At 44.1% G+C, this 20,634-nt stretch overlaps 1 protein-coding gene across 1 annotated transcript; it reads right to left on the bottom strand.

The window, feature by feature from the left end:
• Positions 1 to 12,005: 12,005 nt before the first annotated feature.
• On the bottom strand, positions 12,006 to 13,322 carry LOC146634984 (P2Y purinoceptor 14-like). Its single transcript, XM_085350003.1, has 3 exons — positions 13,218 to 13,322; positions 12,859 to 13,118; positions 12,006 to 12,657 (listed from the first exon to the last, which is right to left on the bottom strand). The coding sequence occupies exons 1-3, from the start codon at positions 13,320 to 13,322 to the stop codon at positions 12,006 to 12,008; spliced, it is 1,017 nt and encodes a 338-aa protein (XP_085206129.1).
• Between the last annotated feature and the right edge of the window lie 7,312 nt (positions 13,323 to 20,634).

Consider the following 20,634-nt stretch of genomic DNA (forward strand, 5'->3'; position numbering starts at 1 on the left):
GCTTAGTAACTATCTCAGACAGCCGAAGCCAGAGAAAAAAGAGGAGCAAGAGGAACCATCATTGAAAACATGAAAACATGGTATTTAGCACAAACAGATAGAAGAAGTGGCTGATATTAATCTAATATTAGAAATCTGGACCAGTGGATGGACAAAGCTGGGCTGAAAGATGGCACAGTGGCACTAATCATAGCAACACAGGAACAAACTCTAAAAACAAGATCAATAGTGTCATGGTCCATGCTGAGTGTCAAGGGTGTTGCTGTATGTTTCCATTCTGGCCCATGAGTGCAGGTTCTGCCTGTCTGGGCTAAGTTCCTGTTTCTGGGTGTATATTTGCAAACACTAAATGACTAGATGAAAGACCCATGGCCTCACGATACAGATTCCACAGTCAGGTAATTTTGGGGATACAGATGGTGGGCTCCACAATACTGTCTGTAATCTTTTTATTTTTACCAGTCATCATATTATTTACTTGGATTATATTCTGATTTTTTTTTTATTTTAGTCTCTGAAGGATAAATGGGTCCAATGCAATGTGCTACAAGATAGAAGAGTAAAGATAGTAAAGATAGAAAAATGTGAATTTCACTTTTCATCTGTCTTTTGGTCACTGGACGTGTTGCTTTGGCCCTGGCAGAGGCGGACACATTGTTCACCATCTCCTTCCTTATCATTCCTGATTGCCTTATTAGGTCCTTGTCTAATCTCGTCTAACTCGAACCTGCATAAAGTCTCACAGTCTTGTTCTCTAAAACCTAAAGAATTATGTATTATTATGGTACCTGGGATAGTGTCCAGTTCTGATCTGACCCTGATAAGGAGGGATGGATGGATAGATAATTCATAAATTAATTGCTAGTTACAGTTAAGGGACTACTCAGTGAACTGAACTCTGGGTCTTTGGCTACAGTGTTGGAAAGATGAGTGGGGCTGTTCCAATTGTCCTAACTTTGCCGAGAGCTTTTTTTATAGAATAACAAACAGTTTTAACAGAACAAACTTTTCTTTTAAATGACTGCAACATCATTTTCTTTCTATCTTATGAAAATTTATGCTTAAACTTATTTATTGTTCCAGTAACCCATCTGAACAGTTCACTACACACATGGATGGTGGTATTTTAATAAAGCTCTGTCTTTAATATCAAATGGTTTCCTACTGTAGCTCCACGGTCTCCTCTCAGATATGGACAGCCTTAACAGAAACAGAAAGCAGCCAGCTGCCCATCTCAATAAATGGTTCTACAAATTCTGTGTATATAAGTCATGTCCAAATTCATGGGCTGCATCCTCCTGAGGACCCAGCCTTTACAGTCTACGTGGGCCGGGTCCTCAAAACGTCGGGTAGGCTGAAAGTAAACCCCTGTGAAATTGGACGGTGTAGCCTTTGGATTTGTGTCACTGCTGTCTCGGGGGAGTTGAATAAACTCGGCCGTGTGCTCTTTGCGGTGAACTGAAAATGATGTGCCGGGAGTTTCCTGTTCTCTGCTCCTCAAGCTCTTGGATAGCTATCGAGCTGGTGGATAACAGACATCTCTGAAAACGTCAGAGCACTTTTGCAAATATGTGATATCTTGATAAACCGAGCAGATATTTAATGTTTACACAGCTACATCCCCACCTGCAAATATGTTAAAAGTTTATTTTTTGACCCAGAAAGAATTGACCCAGTTTCCATTGTTGGAAACTGGAATTGGAACCGAGCTATGAATTCTGGGATAGGTTGGGCAACTAATGACAGACCCGACCCATCCTTCAAATTCAGGGAAAATTTGAATTTGGACAGCCTTCGTTGCGTCGCTTTGACGTAATCGGCCTACAAATCCATCCTCAGGAGGATGCAGCCCATGGATTTGGACATCCTCACAGCCACAACTCATTAGACTAGGAACCCATTTTACATCGTGGGCCACATAAAGCCCATATTGATTTGAAGTGGGATGAACCAGTGAAACAATGAAAAATGAACATCCATCCATTTACTTCCGCTAATACTTTTCAGGGTCACAGGGGGCACTGGAGCCTATCCCAGCTGTCATAGGGCGAGAGGCGGGGTACACCCTGGACAGGTCGCCAGTCTGTCGCAGGGCTAACACACAGCAACAGACAACCATTCACACTCATATTCACTCCTGTGGTAATTTAGATTAATAAATCAACCTATCCCCACAAGCCGCATGTCTTTGGATGGTGGGTGGAAGCCGGAGTACCCAGAGGGAACCCACGCAAACATGGGGAGAACATGCGAACTGTCACGATTAGTGGAGCGGACTCAGGCGCAGACCACAAGCTTCTTCAAATCAAAAGTGAATTCATTTACAGTGTTCCCCACGGTGAAATATATATACACACACAACGGTGTCTGGGGAAAAGGGGTTCCAGGGTCCGGGAGTGAAAGGGGCAGGAGTCCAGGGAGGGGAGATTTCCATACAGCCCTCGCAACCACACACAGCTCCTCTTCTTTCCTCTATCACTCTTGCTCACGCTCAGTCACCGTGCACAGGGAAAACAGGTCCAGGGGAAATCTATACACAGACAGAGAAACAGTTAGCCTCCTGGTTCAGACGTAATCACGAACAAACTTTGCAGAGTGCAGGACGACTGACGCTAATGGCTCAACGATCCAGCGACGAGTAGAGCAGACTCGCCATCTTAAGTAGGACTCCAATTCTCATAATCAGCGGCAGGTGTGCTGATCATCTCCAGGTGCGTGGGCCAGGAGCAGGAGCCCACACTGAGCTCCGCCCCGGCAGGAGAAAGAGAGAGTGGAAGAGGACGAGAGAGAAAGGGAGAGCAGAGGTGAGAGAGGAGAATAAACAAAACAAAGCGCCTGACTGCTGTCAGCTGGCGAGGTGCGGGGACCATGACACGAACTCCACACAGAAAGACCCCGGCCTGATGGAGGACCTTCTTGCTGTGCGGCAACAGTGCTAACCACCGTGCCGTGAAATATGAATATGAATATGTCAAATTTACATTCATGTATTCATTGATTGGCCTGCATTTTTTTTAAAGAATATCTTTGTCAATTTACAAGAAATGTCTTATTTTATTTTTTATACTAGATATTGAAAAACATTTCTTGGTTATTTAATTTTTTATGTAGTATTGTACTTCATTATCATGGTGTAGTATGAATGACCTTTAGTAGGAAAAGCTGTAATACATGGTAAATGGCCTGTATTTATATAGCGCTTTACTAGTCCCTAAGGACCCCAAAGCGCTTTACATATCCAGTCATCCACCCATTCACGCACACATTCACACACTGGTGATGGCAAGCTACATTGTAGCCACAGCCACCCTGGGGCACACTGACAGAGGCGAGGCTGCCGGACACTGGCGCCACCGGGCCCTCTGACCACCACCAGTAGGCAACGGGTGAAGTGTCTTGCCCAAGGACACAACGACCGAGACTGTCCAAGCCGGGGCTCGAACCGGCAACCTTCCGATTACAAGGCGAACTCCCAACTCTTGAGCCACGATCGCCACAATACATATAAAAATACAATTAAAAATCAAAATTTTGTGCCTTCCAGTGGACCAGATTTATGTTTCACACCGCTGCAATTGAGGGATAAGACGACTTTTTAGTGTAACAGAGAATCTGAAAATGAAAACCTACATGTTATCCTGCAATGCCAACTTTAATACTAATAAACTTGAAAAAAAAAATATCTTTATCAATAGGCAAACTGAAAAACACAAACAAACCGGAACAAAAGCAAAGCCATGAACTGAAACCTGAAATTATTGTGTTAGAAAAAAACAAAGACATCAGGAAACAACATATGGCAGTTCCAGAAATGATGCTCAGTAGTGACGTCAGCTATGTCACACAGTTTTTCCTCATCTTTCTGGGTGAGTGGCTTCATTGTCCTGGAAACACATGAGTTCCTCTCTGTTAGTTGTACAGTAAATAATTGTCTCAAATTAAATATAAATAAAAGAAAATTGAGTCATCAAGTCCTGGAGCAGAGCACAAAGCGAACATATCAAATGTTAAAATTCAGTAATTGTCCTTTTGAACAATATATTTTCATTTTGAACTAATGACAGTGAACATAATATTTCTGTTTTTAATGCCTGTGTGTGACAGTAATGAGACACGTTGTTGAAGTTTGTAAAATAATAGAGTCACAGTTATAGTTAAAATAATGAAAACATGACTTCAGCTGCACCACAGTTACTTAAGCATAGAAACCAGTTGGTGATCCCCTGGCAACATCATGTTGCCATGGATAAAAACATGGCAACATGAAACTTGCTGGTTGTTCTTTGGCTAATGCTGGTTAAAGTCACTTGTACTGAAGGTGTTTCACCAAAATCCTCCTTGTTTTTTCTTTGGTCACTTTTGTAGATGTTAACTTTTCTAAATCACTCATTATTTAGTCCGTGAGGTGTCACCACAAAGTTTAGACTATGATGCAAAATGGAAACTGTCAAGGTCTGATGATCTTCACCGGTCGACTTGCGTTGGTGTGGTGTTCTCACTTCCTCTCCCTCTCATTTCCCTCTGTATGTGTTGTTTATGTTTATCAAGGTCATGCGCTCTTGGGAGCGTTCCCGTGCTGGAGACGTCAAACCTGCCACTAATCTTCTTGCCTTGACTATTTAACAGAGGGCCTCAGTCAGCCCTGGAGTATTAAGTATTAAGTGGAACTTGGAACTGAGAGGAGAGAGGAGGAGAGTTATGAGAGCTGAATCATCACTGAGAAAAGGGTTTGGAAGTCACTGTGTTTTTGCACATCACTACCATGGACCATGCTAGAGCACTATATATTGTACACAGACAGTGTTGGGGAGTAACAGAGTGCATGTACCAGCATTACATATTTAAAACAAAATTTTAGTAACTGTAGTCCATTACAGTTACCGTTTAAAAAGGTGATATTCAGAATAAAGTTACTTTGTTGAAATAAATGAATTACATAGCGGTCTGTTCCTGTTTTATATGTTAGGCTATGCCCTTTCATATGGGCAGAAATCTGTGCCATCAGAAACTGAATTTGAATAAGTTCAATTTGAATTTGAATTGCTCGGATTGAATCTGAATTGTAACTTAAATAAATGCTTTTAAAAACAGAATATGAATTAGCCTAATTTGAAATTCAATTTATTGGTTTGAAAATGATCATCACTAAACTGAAATTGAATTTTATAGTTTGAAAATGAATTCATTTGCTTTGAAACCATATTTTACCCTTTAAAAATTTAGCTCTTGAATAATTTCAGTTTCACTTCTCACCATTCAGTTTCAGTTCTACAATTCAGTTTCAGTTCCAAAATTCTGTTTTTTTGGGACTTACATCCGGTTCCGGTTCAAAAGTAATCAAGCGCAGATTAATAGAACTACGTTTTACTAGCGGACCGAAAGTGTTACTGACGGGAATCTACAGCGTCTTGAGCTGAATTAAGACTTCAGAAGTCATTCGTCATGTCGAATGACCAGCGGATAAACTCTCAGGTTGTTAATAAATGTATTACATGTAAAAGAACAAGCGTCATGTTGACAAATGATAGCCGTACAGTAACTTTTATGCTTATTGTAGTTGTTAGCTAAAAATGCTAATTTAGCGTAGTTTGCCCTGGATTCAGCTTTGACAAACAAATATGATCGACTGTTTCTTGTAGAATTCCAAAGTTGTCATCTTGTACCCTCTCAGAGCCCTGAACAGACCCCTACAGTAGGGAAACATAGAATAGAATAGAATAGAATAGAATAGAATAGCCTTTATTGTCATTGTACAGAGTACAACGAAATTGGAGTGCCACTCCCTTGGTGCAAGATAAATAATAAATATAAATGTAAAATATAAAAAGTACAATAAAATAATCGCAAGTACTCAAACAATAGTAAGTACGATATATACAGGATAGCAGCATTAATATAATGACAGTATGAATAGCAGCATAATATAATGGCAGTGACGGTATGGTATAGCTAAGCAGGTTCAATTGTTTTTGTGCTTATTTACTACGGTGATAGCTCTGGGAAAGAAGCTATCCCTGAATCTGTTTGTCCTGGTTTTATGTGACCTGTACCGTCGGCCTGACGGTAATAGTTCAAACAGTTGGTTGCTGGGGTGAGAGTGGTCCTTGATGATATTGCCAGCTCTGCTGAGGTACCGAGAGTATGCAATGACCTCCAGGCTGGGCAGAGAGCAGCCAGTGATCTTCTGGGCTGTGTTGATGACCCTCTGCAGTACTTTCCTGTCCGCAGCTGAGCACCCTGCATACCATGATGTTATGCCGTACGTTAGGATGCTCTCTATGGTGGCTCTGTAAAATGTCACCAGCAGCCTCTCCTCCAGGTTGTTCCTCTTGAGCACTCTCAGAAAGTGGAGACGCTGCTGGGCCTTTTAAACCACCGCCGTGGTATTTGCAGTCCAGGAGAGGTCATCAGAGATCTGCACGCCCAGAAACCTCATGGAGTGTACCCTCTCCACACAGTTCCCGTGGATGTAGAGTGGGGCCGGGTCTGCTCTGCCCTTCCTGAAGTCCAAGATAAGTTCTTTAGTTTTCGTAGTGTTCAGGTGGAGGTTGCTAACTGAACACCACTCAGTCAGTCTGTTGACCTCATCTCTGTAGTCCGACTCATCCCCCCTTGAGATGAGTCCAACCACTGTGGTGTCATCCGCGAACTTTATGATGGTGTTTGAGAGATGGGTAGGGGAGCAGTCGGATGTGTAGAGCGTAAACAGGAGGGGACTCAAAACACATCCTTGTGGAGACCCGGTGCTGAGTGTGATGGTGCTGGACCGGTGGGGGCCGAGTCTGACAGACTGTGGTCTATTTGTCAGGAAGTCCTTGATCCAGAGGCAGATGGGGGTGGAGAGTCCCAGGTGAGACAGTTTCTGGACCAGGATCTCCGGGATGATATGATTGAATGCTGAGCTAAAGTCCAGGAAGAGCATTCTCACATAGCATTCTTGTTCCTCTCACACGCTCCTGCACACCAAATCTGGAACTACTGTCCATCATGTGTCGTCCTTTTTATCTACCTCGGGAATTTACATCGGTCATTGTAAGTGCCGTTTATATTCCACCACAAGCGGACACGGTCACCGCCTTATGCGAGCTGCATGAGGCACTCACACAGCACCAGACACAACACCGGGACGCTGCGCTTATTGTGACGGGGGACTTTAATAGCGCCAACCTCAAACGCGCAGCGCCGAACTTTTATCAACACATCACCTGCCCCACCAGGGGTGAAAGGACACTGGACCACTGCTACACTACGGTCAAGGACGGCTACAAGGCACAATCCCGCCCCCCGTTTGGCAAATCTGATCACGCCGCCATCTTCCTCATGCCAAAATACAAACAAAGGCTGAAACAGGAAGTTCCGGTTCAGAGGAAGGTCGTGCGCTGGACGGATCAATCGGTGGCCGCGTTACAGGACGCACTCGATGACGCAGACTGGGGCATGTTCAGAAACAGCTCCGACGATGACGTCAACGTGTTTACGGAAGCGGTTGTGGGATTCATCGGGAAACTAGCGGATGATACCGTGGAGACAAAGACTATCACAACGTTTCCCAACCAGAAGCCGTGGGTGGATAAAACCATCCGCGACGCTCTGAGATCCCGCACCGCTGCCTACAACACGGGACTCATGACGGGGGACATGGACCCGTACAAAGCCGCGTCATATAACGTGCGGAGGGCGGTGAAAGAGGCGAAGCAGCGCTACGGGAGGAAACTAGAGTCACAACTCCAACAGAGTGACTCTAGGAGCCTGTGGCGGGGACTAAGGACAATAACGGACTATAAAGCACCAACAACCGGTATGACGAACGCGGCCGTGACTCTGGCAGACGAGCTGAACACTTTCTATGCTCGCTTCGAGGCTGCAGCTAAGGTCTCCAACAATGCTAGTGTTAGCGGCGCTAACGGCTGCAGACAGGAAGATACTGCCAGCACCGGAAACGTGCTCGTCATCTCCGAGCATGAAGTAAGGAGAGCCTTCAAGAGAGTGAACACCAGGAAAGCAGCAGGACCAGACGGCATCCCAGGTCGTATCCTAAGAGACTGCGCATACCAGCTAGCTCCTGTGTTCACTGAGATATTCAACATCTCTTTATCTCAGTCGGTGATCCCCACATGCTTCAAAGAGTCCATCATTGTTCCTGTCCCGAAGAAACCCCACCCTGCTTCTCTCAATGACTATCGCCCTGTAGCCCTCACCTCAGTAGTGATGAAGTGCTTTGAACGCCTGGTCAGAGACTTCATCATTTCTTCACTACCAGACACACTGGACCCACTACAGTTCGCTTACCGTCCAAATCGTTCCACAGACGATGCCATCTCTCATCTCATCCACACATCACTCACTCACTTGGACACTAGAAGGGGGAATTATGTTAAAATGCTCTTCATAGACTACAGCTCTGCATTTAACACCATAATTCCCTCCACACTCACCACCAAGCTGGAGCATCTGGGACTCAGCTCATCTATGTGTCAGTGGATCTCCAACTTCCTAACTGGCAGACCACAGGCAGTAAGGATGGGCGGACATGTCTCAGCCTCCACCACTCTCAGCACTGGTGCCCCCCAGGGGTGTGTTCTGAGCCCCCTGCTGTACTCTTTGTACACATATGACTGTGTGGCCACTACCAGCTCCACCACCATCATCAAGTTTGCTGACGACACCGTCGTGGTGGGCCTGATCTCTGATAACAACGAGACGGCCTACCTGAAGGAGATTAGGAATCTGGAGAACTGGTGCCAGAGGAACAACCTCCTTCTAAACGTCAGTAAGACAAAGGAGCTGATAGTGGACTTCAGCACTAAGCAGGAGAGGAACTACCAGACCCCCGTCATCAACGAGTGCCCAGTGGAGAGAGTGGACAGCTTCAAATACCTCGGAGTTCACATCACGCAGGACCTGTCATGGTCCTGTCACATCAACACCGTGGTGAAAAAGGCCCGTCAGCGTCTCTACCACCTCAGACGCTTGAGAGACTTCCAACTGCCCTCCAAGGTGCTCAGGAACTTTTACTCGTGCACCATAGAGAGCATCCTGGCGGGAAACATCTTAACCTGGTTCGGGAACAGCACCATGCAGGACAGACGAGCTCTACAGAGGGTTGTGCCACATTTTTCTGGGGTCGTTGTCAGCAAAGTGATCTTCAATCCTCCTCCTATAGGCAGCCTTAGCTTTCCTGATGCCTCTACTCAGGTCTGCCCTGGCCGCCCTATACGCAGCCCTGTCCCCTGACTTGAAGGCAGTGTTGCGGCTTTTTAGGAGGGATTGCACTTCGCTATTCATCCAGGGTTTTTGATTTGGAAAAACCCTGACCCTTTTGTTGATGGTGACATTGTCAACACAGTTCCTGATGTATGAGAGTACAGTGTCCATGTACTCCTTGAGGTTGTGGCTGGAGAATAAATCCCATACAGTTGTTGAGAAGCAGTCCTGCAGTTGAGAGAGGGCTCCTTCAGGCCAGGTTTTTATTGTCTTTGTCTGGGGCTTTGTTTTTCTCAGCAGGGGGGTCTAGGTGGGGGTGAGGGACATGCAGAGGTGGTCAGATCCAGCCAGGTGGGGGAGGGGTGTCGCTCTGAAAGCATGCCTGATGTTTGAATAGACATGGTCCAAAGTGTGTTCTCCTCTCATAGCAAAGTACACAAACTGGACAAATTTAGGAAGCACAGTCTTTAGGCACGCTTTGTTAAAGTCGCCGGCGACAATAAAAACCCCATCAGGGTGGGCAAGCTGTTGTTTGTTTATGGTGTTGAGCAAGAGGCTGAGAGCCGTGCCAACGTTAGCATCCGGCGGTATATAAACAGCTATCACAATAACTACTGTAAACTCCCTCGGGATGTAAAAAGGTCTGCACGAGACTGCCAGAACCTCCAAATCAGGAGAACAGTGTGTGTGAATGATCCTGCTGTTACAGCACCACTCGTTATGCACGTAAACACATAGCCCCCCTCCGAAACATGCAAAACAGTGTCCAAACCTTTGTATTTTAGCTTTATTTATGTCTTACACAGCATCCCATACATGTTTATAATTGACCCCATATGTATACTTTTGAGCCTGCATGCTGTGCAATCATTCCACCTTGTAAAAAGAACAGATTACCATGAATCCACCTCCATGATGAATGTGTGCAACTTTCTCATCATCACTTAACAATTCATTTTGTACACCTGTGTATTTTTATTATTTACTTTAAATGTACAGTACTTCGTGACAGCTTTGTTTTTTTTTAAGTGCTGTATAAATAAAGATGATGATGTTTTAAGTGTTTAAGAAAAATAAAGACTTCTGATGACGAGAATGGTGACTCATGTGGGTTAGACAGACTGCTGAGCTGCTTCAAAACATGCTGAAACCGCATAATTTGCATTGTGCACATGTGGGTGACTATGTGGGTTATTAAACACGACAGGCATGCAGTAAAACAGGTTTTATCAGAAAGAGGAAACTGGACAACCACCGAGGTGTTAGTTTCATAAAAAAGTTTTGAAAAACTGCATCACTGAAGCAACTTAAAGGAAGCTAATTACAAAAAATCCAAACAATTACATTTTTAAGTTATCCGAGTGACTTATATATCATGTTTAACCTGAGTAGCGAAAGAGCGGGGGTCTGAAAAGACGGGAGTCCGCTGCTCTCGCCGGCTGGAGTGACCATTGAATCCCCCGGTTGAGCGGGTGGGTAACAGACGTCTCCAAAAACATCGGCGCACTTTTGCACATATGCAATGTCTCGATAAACAAAGCAGATATTTGAAGTTTACACAGCTACTTTCTCACCTGAGAAATGTTAAAAGTTTATTTTGTGACCCAGAAAGATTAATAAGAGTAATTTTAAAACTTAGTAGCGGCTGCCATTGTTGGGAACTGAAATTGGCTGGGCCGCACTATGAATTCTGGGATATGGTGGGCCACAAAGGACACACCCGACCCATCCTTCAAATTTGGGGAAATGGAGGACTCATTTGTCGTCTGCATTTGAAGGAATCGCCGAATTGGGACAGCCTTCGTCGCCTGGCTGTGACAGCCTCCAAAGGATACAGCCGACGTTTTGGGACACAGTTATACACATCAGAAATGGACCTTCTAAGTAAAACAGGAAATACAGACACAGAGATCCAGACTGGACACTGAACTTAACAGACAGACCCACGAGCAGACACTATGACATCATGGACAGACAGAGGGAACACAGCGAAGACCTGAAAAACTGTTGACAAGATTCAGAAAAGAAACCAAAACGAGTTCACTGGTGTTAAGATGCTGCTTTATTTGACACAGTACTCGTTTTTTCATTAAGCCTCATTCTGATGCAGGTTTTCTTACAGATTTAAGCTTCATACATACATCAAATTCACAGGAATTTGGCAACCTGAGACATAGAAAGTGAATGACATTCTGCAACTTTAAATGACTACAACAAAAATACACTCTGGCAAAATGAAGCGAACGACATTTTTCTGGGCCCAGGTAAGAGATTGAAGCAACTACCAATGAGAACATGGGGAACCACTGATTGATATACAACCTGGTAATAAATACATTAAAGCGTTACCCAGGCAACCATAGCCTGCAATGTCCACAAGTGACCAACAACCATTTTCAGAGCCATGTGCGATGAGGGGAATCACTTCCAGTGTGTGCATGGCTTTAACCCTCACTTCATAACTGTCATCATACCATCACACTCTCCCCAAAGGGAGTCATCTCTGTCCTCTGTAAATGTTCATCAGATGCCAAGTGTTATATCCATGTGAACCCAGACTGGTTCAATTTGTTTATGCTAAATCAGCCACTGTGCTAATAGCTGAAAGCAACACAAACACTGATTCTGTCTTTATGTTTGTGTTAAGCACTGTATTGATTCATGTGCTTAGCAGAGAGTCATATAACTGACAAGGATTAGGGATCCATGACACTGGTTTCACTGGTGTAATCTGACTCTCAAACCAAATGCAAATCTCTCTATTTTATAAAATGTTGAGCTTTTCCTTACAACTCACTGGGTTACTTCATTGCTGGAACACTGTCCAGTGGCTCTTTGGTACTCTCACTCTCCTCAGTTGCTTGTTGGTTGTTGGTTGTCCTGGACACCTTTCTAACCTTTGCCCGGAAAGACTTACAGAGGAAAAAGTAAACAACAGGGTCCAGGCAGACATTGAAAACTGCCACCATGGTGGTCACCTCCATTACATAGTTCAAGACTGAGCCTACAGAGTCATTGCTCCACAGAAGACTATAGGGAAGACGAGCCAGGTGATAGGGGACAAAGCAAACACAGAAGATGCTGACCAGCACCAACATGTTCCTGCGAGGCTTGACAAGCTTCTCGGAGCCAGAGGAGGCCAGCTGCCTCTGCTGTGCCCGCAACACCCTGCGGGAGGTGCTGTAATAGAAGAAAACCAGGGATATGAAGACCACGAGGAAGATGATGGGAGACAAAGTGTGGATGATTGTGAAGAACAACTTGATTGATTCACTAAAGAAGGGATCACAGCAGCTGGGGTTAGAGGTCACAGGGGTCTGGGTGATGAAAAACAGGATGGTGTATGTCACAGTCGGAACCAGGAGGAAAACCCAGGTAATGATGGAAATGATGTGGGCAGTTTTTGCTGTCTGCAGGATGTGAGTTCCTGAAGGTCGGACGATCTTTAGATACCTGAAGAGAAAAGAAACGGGGGTTGAGTAGATGAATCAGTCACTATTTATTAATTATTAGTTTGAAATCAGCAGAAATCATTAATAAAGTAAAAATTCTTGTCAGCACTTTAGTCAAGCTGTCAGGTGTAAATAGCATTACCATGAAATGCAGTTTGAGTAAAAGGTAAAAGGTTCCTCTAATCTTCATCATGAAGTTTACCTGTTGGCAGCGATGTAGCCCATGAATATGATGCTGGCGTACATGTTGATGAAAATGGTACAAGCTCCAAAACTACAGTAGAGCTGCCGAATGATGACAGAGCTGCTGGCATAGTGGGTGATGCGGAGTGGCAGAAAGAGGCAGAGCAGGAAGTCAGCAGCTGTCAGGTTTTTCAGGTAGATCTTCAAGCTGCTCGATGCCCGCTGCTGTGCTCCACAAAAGTGAAACTTCATGATGAAGCCATTGAGGATTAACCCCACCTAAAGAAACACAGAAAGGATGGAGAGGACAGGACTTCAGTACATACACTGAGAACCTTTAACACATTTTTAACAGTGATCTGATGATTTGAAACTTACCAGGAACACTAGACTGTAGACCAGCATAAAGAAAGGATAGGCTGAAGTGTTAACAGCATCGCAGGTCTGGTTGGAAGATGAAGTCACATTTATTGTGTCAGCCATGTTTCTGGAGCTGAAAAATAAATCCAATTTATTGAGTTCAAGAAGGAGCAGTCATAGAAATCCACTGCTCAGTCTTAACCGACCTATTATTCTAACACTTTATTATTAGTATTGTGTTTTAATCCATTTCTTTAACCTTGGATTACCCCAGAAATTAAAGCTGTCCTCAAGCAGAAGAGGAGGGCCTTCAAATCCAAAGACAAAGAGGAGTTGAAAAGGGTGCAGAGAGAGTTGAGGGGACTGATAAGGAATGGGAAGGACAGCTACAGGCAGAAGATGGAGAATCAGCTTCAGCAAAACAACGTTGGTGAAGTCTGGAGAGGCCTCAGAACCATCTCAGGCCACAAACAGCAGAACTCTCTGCCTGGGAGGGATGTGAGGTGGGCAAATGAACTGAATCATTTCTTCAACAGATTTGATTCAACCATGAGACAGTCTACAACATCGGCTGCAGACTCACCCACCCCAACTGCTGCTGTTCCACCTCTGACACCTCAGACACTTCACACCTCCTCTATTCACCCTGCTCACTCCTCCCCACCCCCAACAACAGCATCCAATACACACTCAACACAAGGCTCCAGCCTGTCTCTCTCAACCACCCAGGTTAGGAGGGAACTGAGGAGGATTAATGGCAAGAAGGCAGCGGGCCCAGATGGCATCAGCTCGAGGGTCGTCAGGTCCTGCGCGGACCAACTGTGTGGGGTGATGGAGCACCTCTTCAACCTGAGCCTGAGGTTGGGAAGAGTCCCACAGCTCTGGAAAACCTCCTGTGTTGTACCAGTGCCAAAGACTTCACGCCCCAAGGACCTCAACAGCTACAGGCCGGTGGCTCTGACATCCCACCTGATGAAGACCCTGGAGCGGTTGGTCCTGGCTCAGCTTCGGCGCCTAACAAGCTCATCACTGGACCCACTTCAGTTTGCCTACCAGCCTGGCATTGGAGCGGATGATGCCGTCATTCACCTCCTACATCGTTCCCTCGCTCACCTGGAGACCGCTGGAAGCACTGTGAGAATCATGTTCTTTGATTTCTCCAGTGCCTTCAACACCATTCTTCCCTGGAGAACTCTGGAGTGGACCATCACCTCACTACCTGGATTTTGGACTACCTCACCGACCGACCACAGTATGTGAGGACTCAGGGCTGTGTGTCGGACAGGGTCGTCTGCAGTACGGGGGCCCCACAGGGAACGGTTCTGGCTCCGTTCCTCTTCACCATCTACACTGCAGACTTCTCCCACAATTCCACCCAGTGCTTCCTGCAGAAGTTCTCTGATGACTCTGCAATAGTCGGCCTCATCACTGATGGGGACGACAAGGAGTACAGAGGACTGACTCAAGACTTTGTGGACTGGTGCCAGCTGAACTACCTCCAGATCAACGCCAGTAAAACCAAGGAACTGGTGGTAGACTTCCGCAGGCACAAGCATTCTCCACTGCAACCACTGAACATCCAGGGTATGGACATTGAGGCTGTGGACAGCTACAGGTACCTTGGTGTTCATCTGAACAACAGACTGGACTGGACTCATAACTCAGACGCCCTCTACAGGAAAGGGCAGAGCAGGCTGTACCTGCTGCGGAGACTCAGGTCGTTTGGGGTGGAGGGCCCACTCCTGAAGACCTTCTATGACTCTGTGGTGGCTTCTGCTATCTTTTATGGTGTGGTCTGCTGGGGCGGCAGCATCTCTGCTGGGGACAGGAAGAGACTGAACAGGGTGATCCGAAGGGCCAGTTCTGTTCTAGGATGCCCTCTGGACCCAGTGGAGGTGGTGAGTGACAGGAGAATGGCGGCTAAGCTGTCATCCCTGCTGGACAACGTCTCCCACCCCATGCAGCAGACTGTGACAGCACTGAGCAGCTTCCTTCAGTGGGAGACTGCGGCACCCACGGTGTGGGACGGAGAGATTTCGCAGGTCTTTCCTCCCCACTGCTGTCAGACTCCACAACAAAGACTTTAACTGAACAAACACACACATCCACACATGTGCAATAACACTAAGTGCAATAATCTTTTCTGGCATCGTTGTATTTTTACTCAGTTGTATATAGCATTCGTATTCTATTTTTATCTTATTGTATATTTTTATTCTATTTTATTCTACTGTATATAGTATATTATTTTATTCTATTCTGTACAGCTGTGTACTGTATTTATTCTTATTGTATTCTAATTTTTGCGTCATAACTTTTGCACTGTCCACTTCCTGCTGTGACAAAACAAATTTCCCACGTGTGGGACTAATAAAGGTTATCTTATCTTATCTTATCTTAATATCATTATGCTTATTTCCTTTCTAAATCACATCACTTACTGTGTTAATGACATGTTCCATCTTGTGTAGTGATATTGCATAGGAACTGTATTTCGTCTAAACATCTCAAAACTGTCTTACTACGTAGTCATTGTTTAACTGGGCCCCAGTCACAATGGCAAATCATTCAGAATATGATCAGAATAACTTTAACTTGCAATTAACCAGGTATCTACTTAAGCAGTGCCTTCTTTAATCCGATCAAGGTTCATGCTTTTGTTACTTTGAGGCTTTATTATTGTATTTCCCCATTATTGGGCTTTTTGAATAGCAACTTGAAAAGCTGATCAGCTGATCCAAAGTTGGATGCCCATACATCTCAGTACACAGATGAAAGCTGTCAGCTAAACTAACATTTAACCAGGTAAAATCCTTAACGTAACTTGCTTGTAACATCAGATTGTTGCACAGTATGTTGGTGATATATAAATGCATACATAAGCAGATGACACTGTCAAATATTTTCTCGTGTTTCGCTCCTCTGGTATTCCTGCCAATGTCTTTTGGTGCACCACTCATGCACTGAGCCATGTGCCTGGTTAACTTAGCCACTACGACATCAGGAGAATCCATGTGTTACAGAGGCAGGTTGTTCTTCAGTAGTTAAATGGGACTGCTCCCTTCTGGAAGTGACTCATTGACTATCAACTGGGTTGATTGTGTGTGTGTGTGTGTGTGTGTGTGTGTGCTGCTAGTCACTAATGGAGTGGAGTCAGTTTCTTCAGCCAGTGGACGTGAATCATGGGCCTGTTGATGTCCAACTTTCAGCTCATACTGATGACCCTTTCTGAGCATTGCCGTCATGGTTGCGTCCTTCTCCCTTATGCTCTTCCACTATTGCTCTGTCTCCAGCTTTAGTGGCACTGTTCTCATTTTGTTCCCCTGCCACTCAGAGTACACCTCAGATGGCTCCGTGGAGTAGTGCTGGTTTATTCTTCTGCCTTTAATATCTCTAGTATACTTCTTCAAGTGGTTGGCCAAGGTTGTCAGTCATCTTTGCTCTTTCCAAGGCTGAGTATATAATAATAATAAATCCCCTCTTGCCCCTGCGGGTGGTCTATCCTTCAAGCTTGGGTCCTCTGGTAGACAGATCCTTTCTTATTTAATGGTTTTTATTTATTTTCATGACTATTTACATTGAAGATTTTCACTGAAAGCATCAAAACTATGAATGAACACATGTGAAATTAACAACAACCTGTGGTATAAGTCTGAACATCCATTCATTCACTTCCGCTTATCCTTTTCAGGGTCGCGGGGGGCGCTGGAGCCTATCCCAGCTGTCATAGGATGAGAGGCGGGTACACCCTGGACAGGTCGCCAGTCTGTCACAGGGCCAACACACAGAGACAGACAACCATTTACACTCACATTCACACCTATGGGCAATTTGGATTAATCAATTAACCTATCCCCACTAACTGCATGTCTTTGGACTGTGGGAGGAAGCCGGAGTACCTGGAGAGAACCCAGGCAAACACGGGGAGAACATGCAAACTGACAAGTTTGACAAGCCTGACAAGGAATGTGAAGTGAAGACCACGGCAGGTGTCTACAACATGAATCTCACCGAGAGAAGGTCAAGGGTTTGCAGGAGGGCTGGGTATCGTCACTGATTTCTGTAATCGATTTGTTTTTAATTTGTTTCAATTTAAATTAGGGAAATTTTGCCTCAAACAGTAAGAAATATTATAATTCTGATCATTTATCAGTACTAACACTCGTGAGACTTCATCACAGGTGTAAACATCACAGCAGATGCCTTTTTGTCAGTGTAAGTGAGGCTAAAACACAGAAAAACATGAAGGAAATTTTCCTGGCCTGGTTTTTTATAGCAAATACCTTAAAAATATTCTGGAGTAGAACAAAAACTGAGGGAAGCATTAATCAGCATATGAACAGTAAGTGATGCTGCTGAACTGAAGCAGAGAAAAGTTACAGAGGTTTGATTAGAGACACAGCTAAGGGTTTTAAAAAGTTTACATTTCTTAGATATAGATACTGGTCGTGAACTGAGCGAACACTGAGAGAGAGAGAGAGCTGTGCAGCAAGTGTGATTTTTATGGTAAGAGGGAAAGTAAGAGGGAACTGTTTATGCTGTGAATGTAAATGTCTATAAAATGTGATGAGTAGTTTTGATCTCCTTCTTCTGCTGTTTCAATGAATTTTGGTTGGAGAGTGACAAAATGTGCAGAATCAGAACCTGTAAGATGTTGGCTTTCAGCCCCAGCAGCAGGTCTGTATGCGTGCCGTCGGTGAGCTTTGTGTTTACGTCTTCATTTGGAATCTGTTTACCTGCTGTCATTTGCTGTTTTAGCTGTTTGATGGTTGTTCAAATGAAAGCTTTAACCTGAGATTCTGGTGTTTCTGGCAAAATACATTTATATTTTGATATTCAAGCTAAAAGCGATAATTGAAACGCGCACTGTCAACAAAGCAAAGGGTGTCTGCTTTCAAGAATCTAAAATATAAAACGTGTTTTGAGTTGATTCGCACTTTTTTGTTTACTACATAACTCCATTAAAAACAATTTCCAGGACGAAAGATGAAAAAACATTAAATGAGAAGGTGTCCAAACATTTGAATGGTAGTGAACAGATTGTTCATAACGAAGCCATAAAAGAGTGTGAGGCTGATTATCAGTGCATTTGGCACCAGTACACTCTAAGTCTTTGTCTATAACAACAACAATAACCAATTTGTAATGACATCAATAGATCTGCACCCTGAACACTGGCAGGAGCCAACTGTGGTGCTGCTACAAATCATCGTTCAACTTAAGCATGAAATTAGAACTTAAGCACAAAAGTTTTGAGCGTAAACAAGACTCACCTGTGGAAAAGCTGCTTGATTCGCTGAGTCCTCTGAGTTTAATGATATTGTTGCAAATCAGGAAACTCACAAAGACCGCACTACTACCCTCATACTTATTTCCTCTTTGTATTTTATGCTAAACTGGGCTACAAATTTCCAACGCAGGAACAGATATGCTTTCTCATCATTTATGATGCACAGGTTGCCTGCATATTGTATTCTTCAAATGTCAGGACTTTTTTCTCAGATGGTCATATCACACTGTCACTTTCTGATAAGACTTCACAGGCTTTCCACCTTTATAATTCAGTTTGATTTGAGTTTTTTTCCCCTCAAAGTCTGACTTTGCTCTTAAGCAACCACAACATGCGTCATTTGCTTATCTGTACTGCACATTATTTCCGTACACTGAGGGGGAATTTTGTTTTGAAGGCACTTTTTAGTGCCCGTTGACGTTATCTCAGATCTCTTTCTAATGTCGACTTGCTCATCAAAACAATCAACACCAGCTTCACCATCCAGCTGTAGGTTGGTTTTCTTCTTCTACTACAGCACCTCCTGCAGGAGGTGAGGCCTTTTGAGTCAAATGATATCAGTGAGAGAAAGAGCTTTAATCGATCCCAAGCATTCAGGAAAATGAATATGATATCAGAGATCAACATGAGGCTGAACTCAACACAAACATGATCTTAAATAGACAGCATTTGTGCATATTTTGTTACTGTAGCTCTAACTACTGCAGAACTGGCAGATTCCTCCTGCTGTAGTTTCACTGGCAAGCATCATTTCTGCTCATGATATTTTACTCAGAAGCAAATCTAGGTTACATGTGCATCTTGCAGCTGCGTCTCTTGCTGGATAGATGTTTTTTGGATGGCTGAATGCTTCTACTGTTCTCGTGGTCAAACCTGGGGTTGAAATTCTCCCATGTGTGCTGCCCACAACAAGTTTCTCCTCCCCATCAACTCCATGCTAGCTGCCAGCTATTAGCACAATTACTGATCTGTAGGCATGAATAAACTCAACCAGTCTGTGGCCCAAGTCTTACAACAAAGTAAGAAGTGTTAAATGTGTGAAATCTGAATTCAAGCGAGTGTCAAAACCTGTTTTAATTTCAATATTTTCTCATAGCAAGAAGAACTTATTTTCAAGATTTTAGTTTTTTACCTTTTGGCACCATTTTTTATTTTCATAATAGAAGTGAAAACACAGCTAATGGCTGCGTGTTTTTGCTCATTTACATTTACAAACTCTTTTGCTGTGTTACCCATTTCACTGCATAACTACAGATGCTATGAATTACTAGAAATACTAAATCTAGAAAGTTGTTAACCCAAATGTAGAAAAAGGAGGCAGATGAAAACTCAAGGGACCATTTAGTGCTGAAGTCCAAAGATAAGCAAGATACAAAAGCAAGAATAAACTAAGGTGTGAGAGGTTTGCACAGCATAGGAGACAACGACAGGAGAAAGGAAGGCCCTGTGCAGGGGCTAACCACTTCAGGGGGTCTACCACGAGGCTGAGCGAGGCCTGAAGACACTTTAGAGCATCAGCCTGGACATGGAGAAGGACACATGAGCATCTCTGGAGGTCAAATGAGCAGCCAGCAGTGGAGCGGCTGCACCGGAGACTGGCCGATATCGCAGTTTCTCTGGGGACTGAAAAGGTGGCCAGCAAAAGAAATGTTGTGGAAAATATTTGATTTTCTTTTTATGTTACTTTAAACTTTCTTTCACTTGCTCAGTTAAATTGAGCTGATTTAGTACCTTTTCCAATAGCTTTCATGCATTCTGTGATTTGTTTCAGCCAACCATGATTGCACTCAGTTTGGCCTCTCTCTGGTGAGAGGATCAGGGTTCCTTCTGTGCAGGCTGTCAGTCATCAGACTGAAAAAACAGACGGCCTGTTTCGTGGGGTGTAAGGATTACATTAAAAAAAATATTCAAGATTCAAGAAGTTTATTGTCATATACACCGCACTTTGCAGGTTCCCTTCACACAACTAAATACCAACTAACTAAAATATACATGTATATGCATCATCAGTTTTAAGCCACATGTATGTTTGAAGTCAGGCATAAAGTCTGGTGGTGTTTTAATAAAGCTCCATCTTTAATATCTCAGAGTCAGTTTGCTGCTGTAGCTCCACAGTCACCTCTCAGAGATGCAGTGACAAGAAGC

This window comes from Diplotaxodon limnothrissa, linkage group LG3 (assembly GCF_057381915.1).
Source record: "Diplotaxodon limnothrissa isolate DT_005_m linkage group LG3, D_limnothrissa_male_GT1.1, whole genome shotgun sequence".
Taxonomy (NCBI): domain Eukaryota; kingdom Metazoa; phylum Chordata; class Actinopteri; order Cichliformes; family Cichlidae; genus Diplotaxodon; species Diplotaxodon limnothrissa.

Bases quoted from the DNA above. Each gene is read 5' to 3' on its own strand.
- LOC146634984 (XM_085350003.1), bottom strand. From the start codon at position 13,322: ATGGCTGACACAATAAATGTGACTTCATCTTCCAACCAGACCTGCGAT. The intron at 13,119-13,217 runs GTAAGTTTCAAA...GTGTTTCTTTAG, and splicing joins TCTACAGTCTAGTGTTCCTG to GTGGGGTTAATCCTCAATGG. The intron at 12,658-12,858 runs GTAAACTTCATG...TTTTCTCTTCAG, and splicing joins GGCTACATCGCTGCCAACAG to GTATCTAAAGATCGTCCGAC.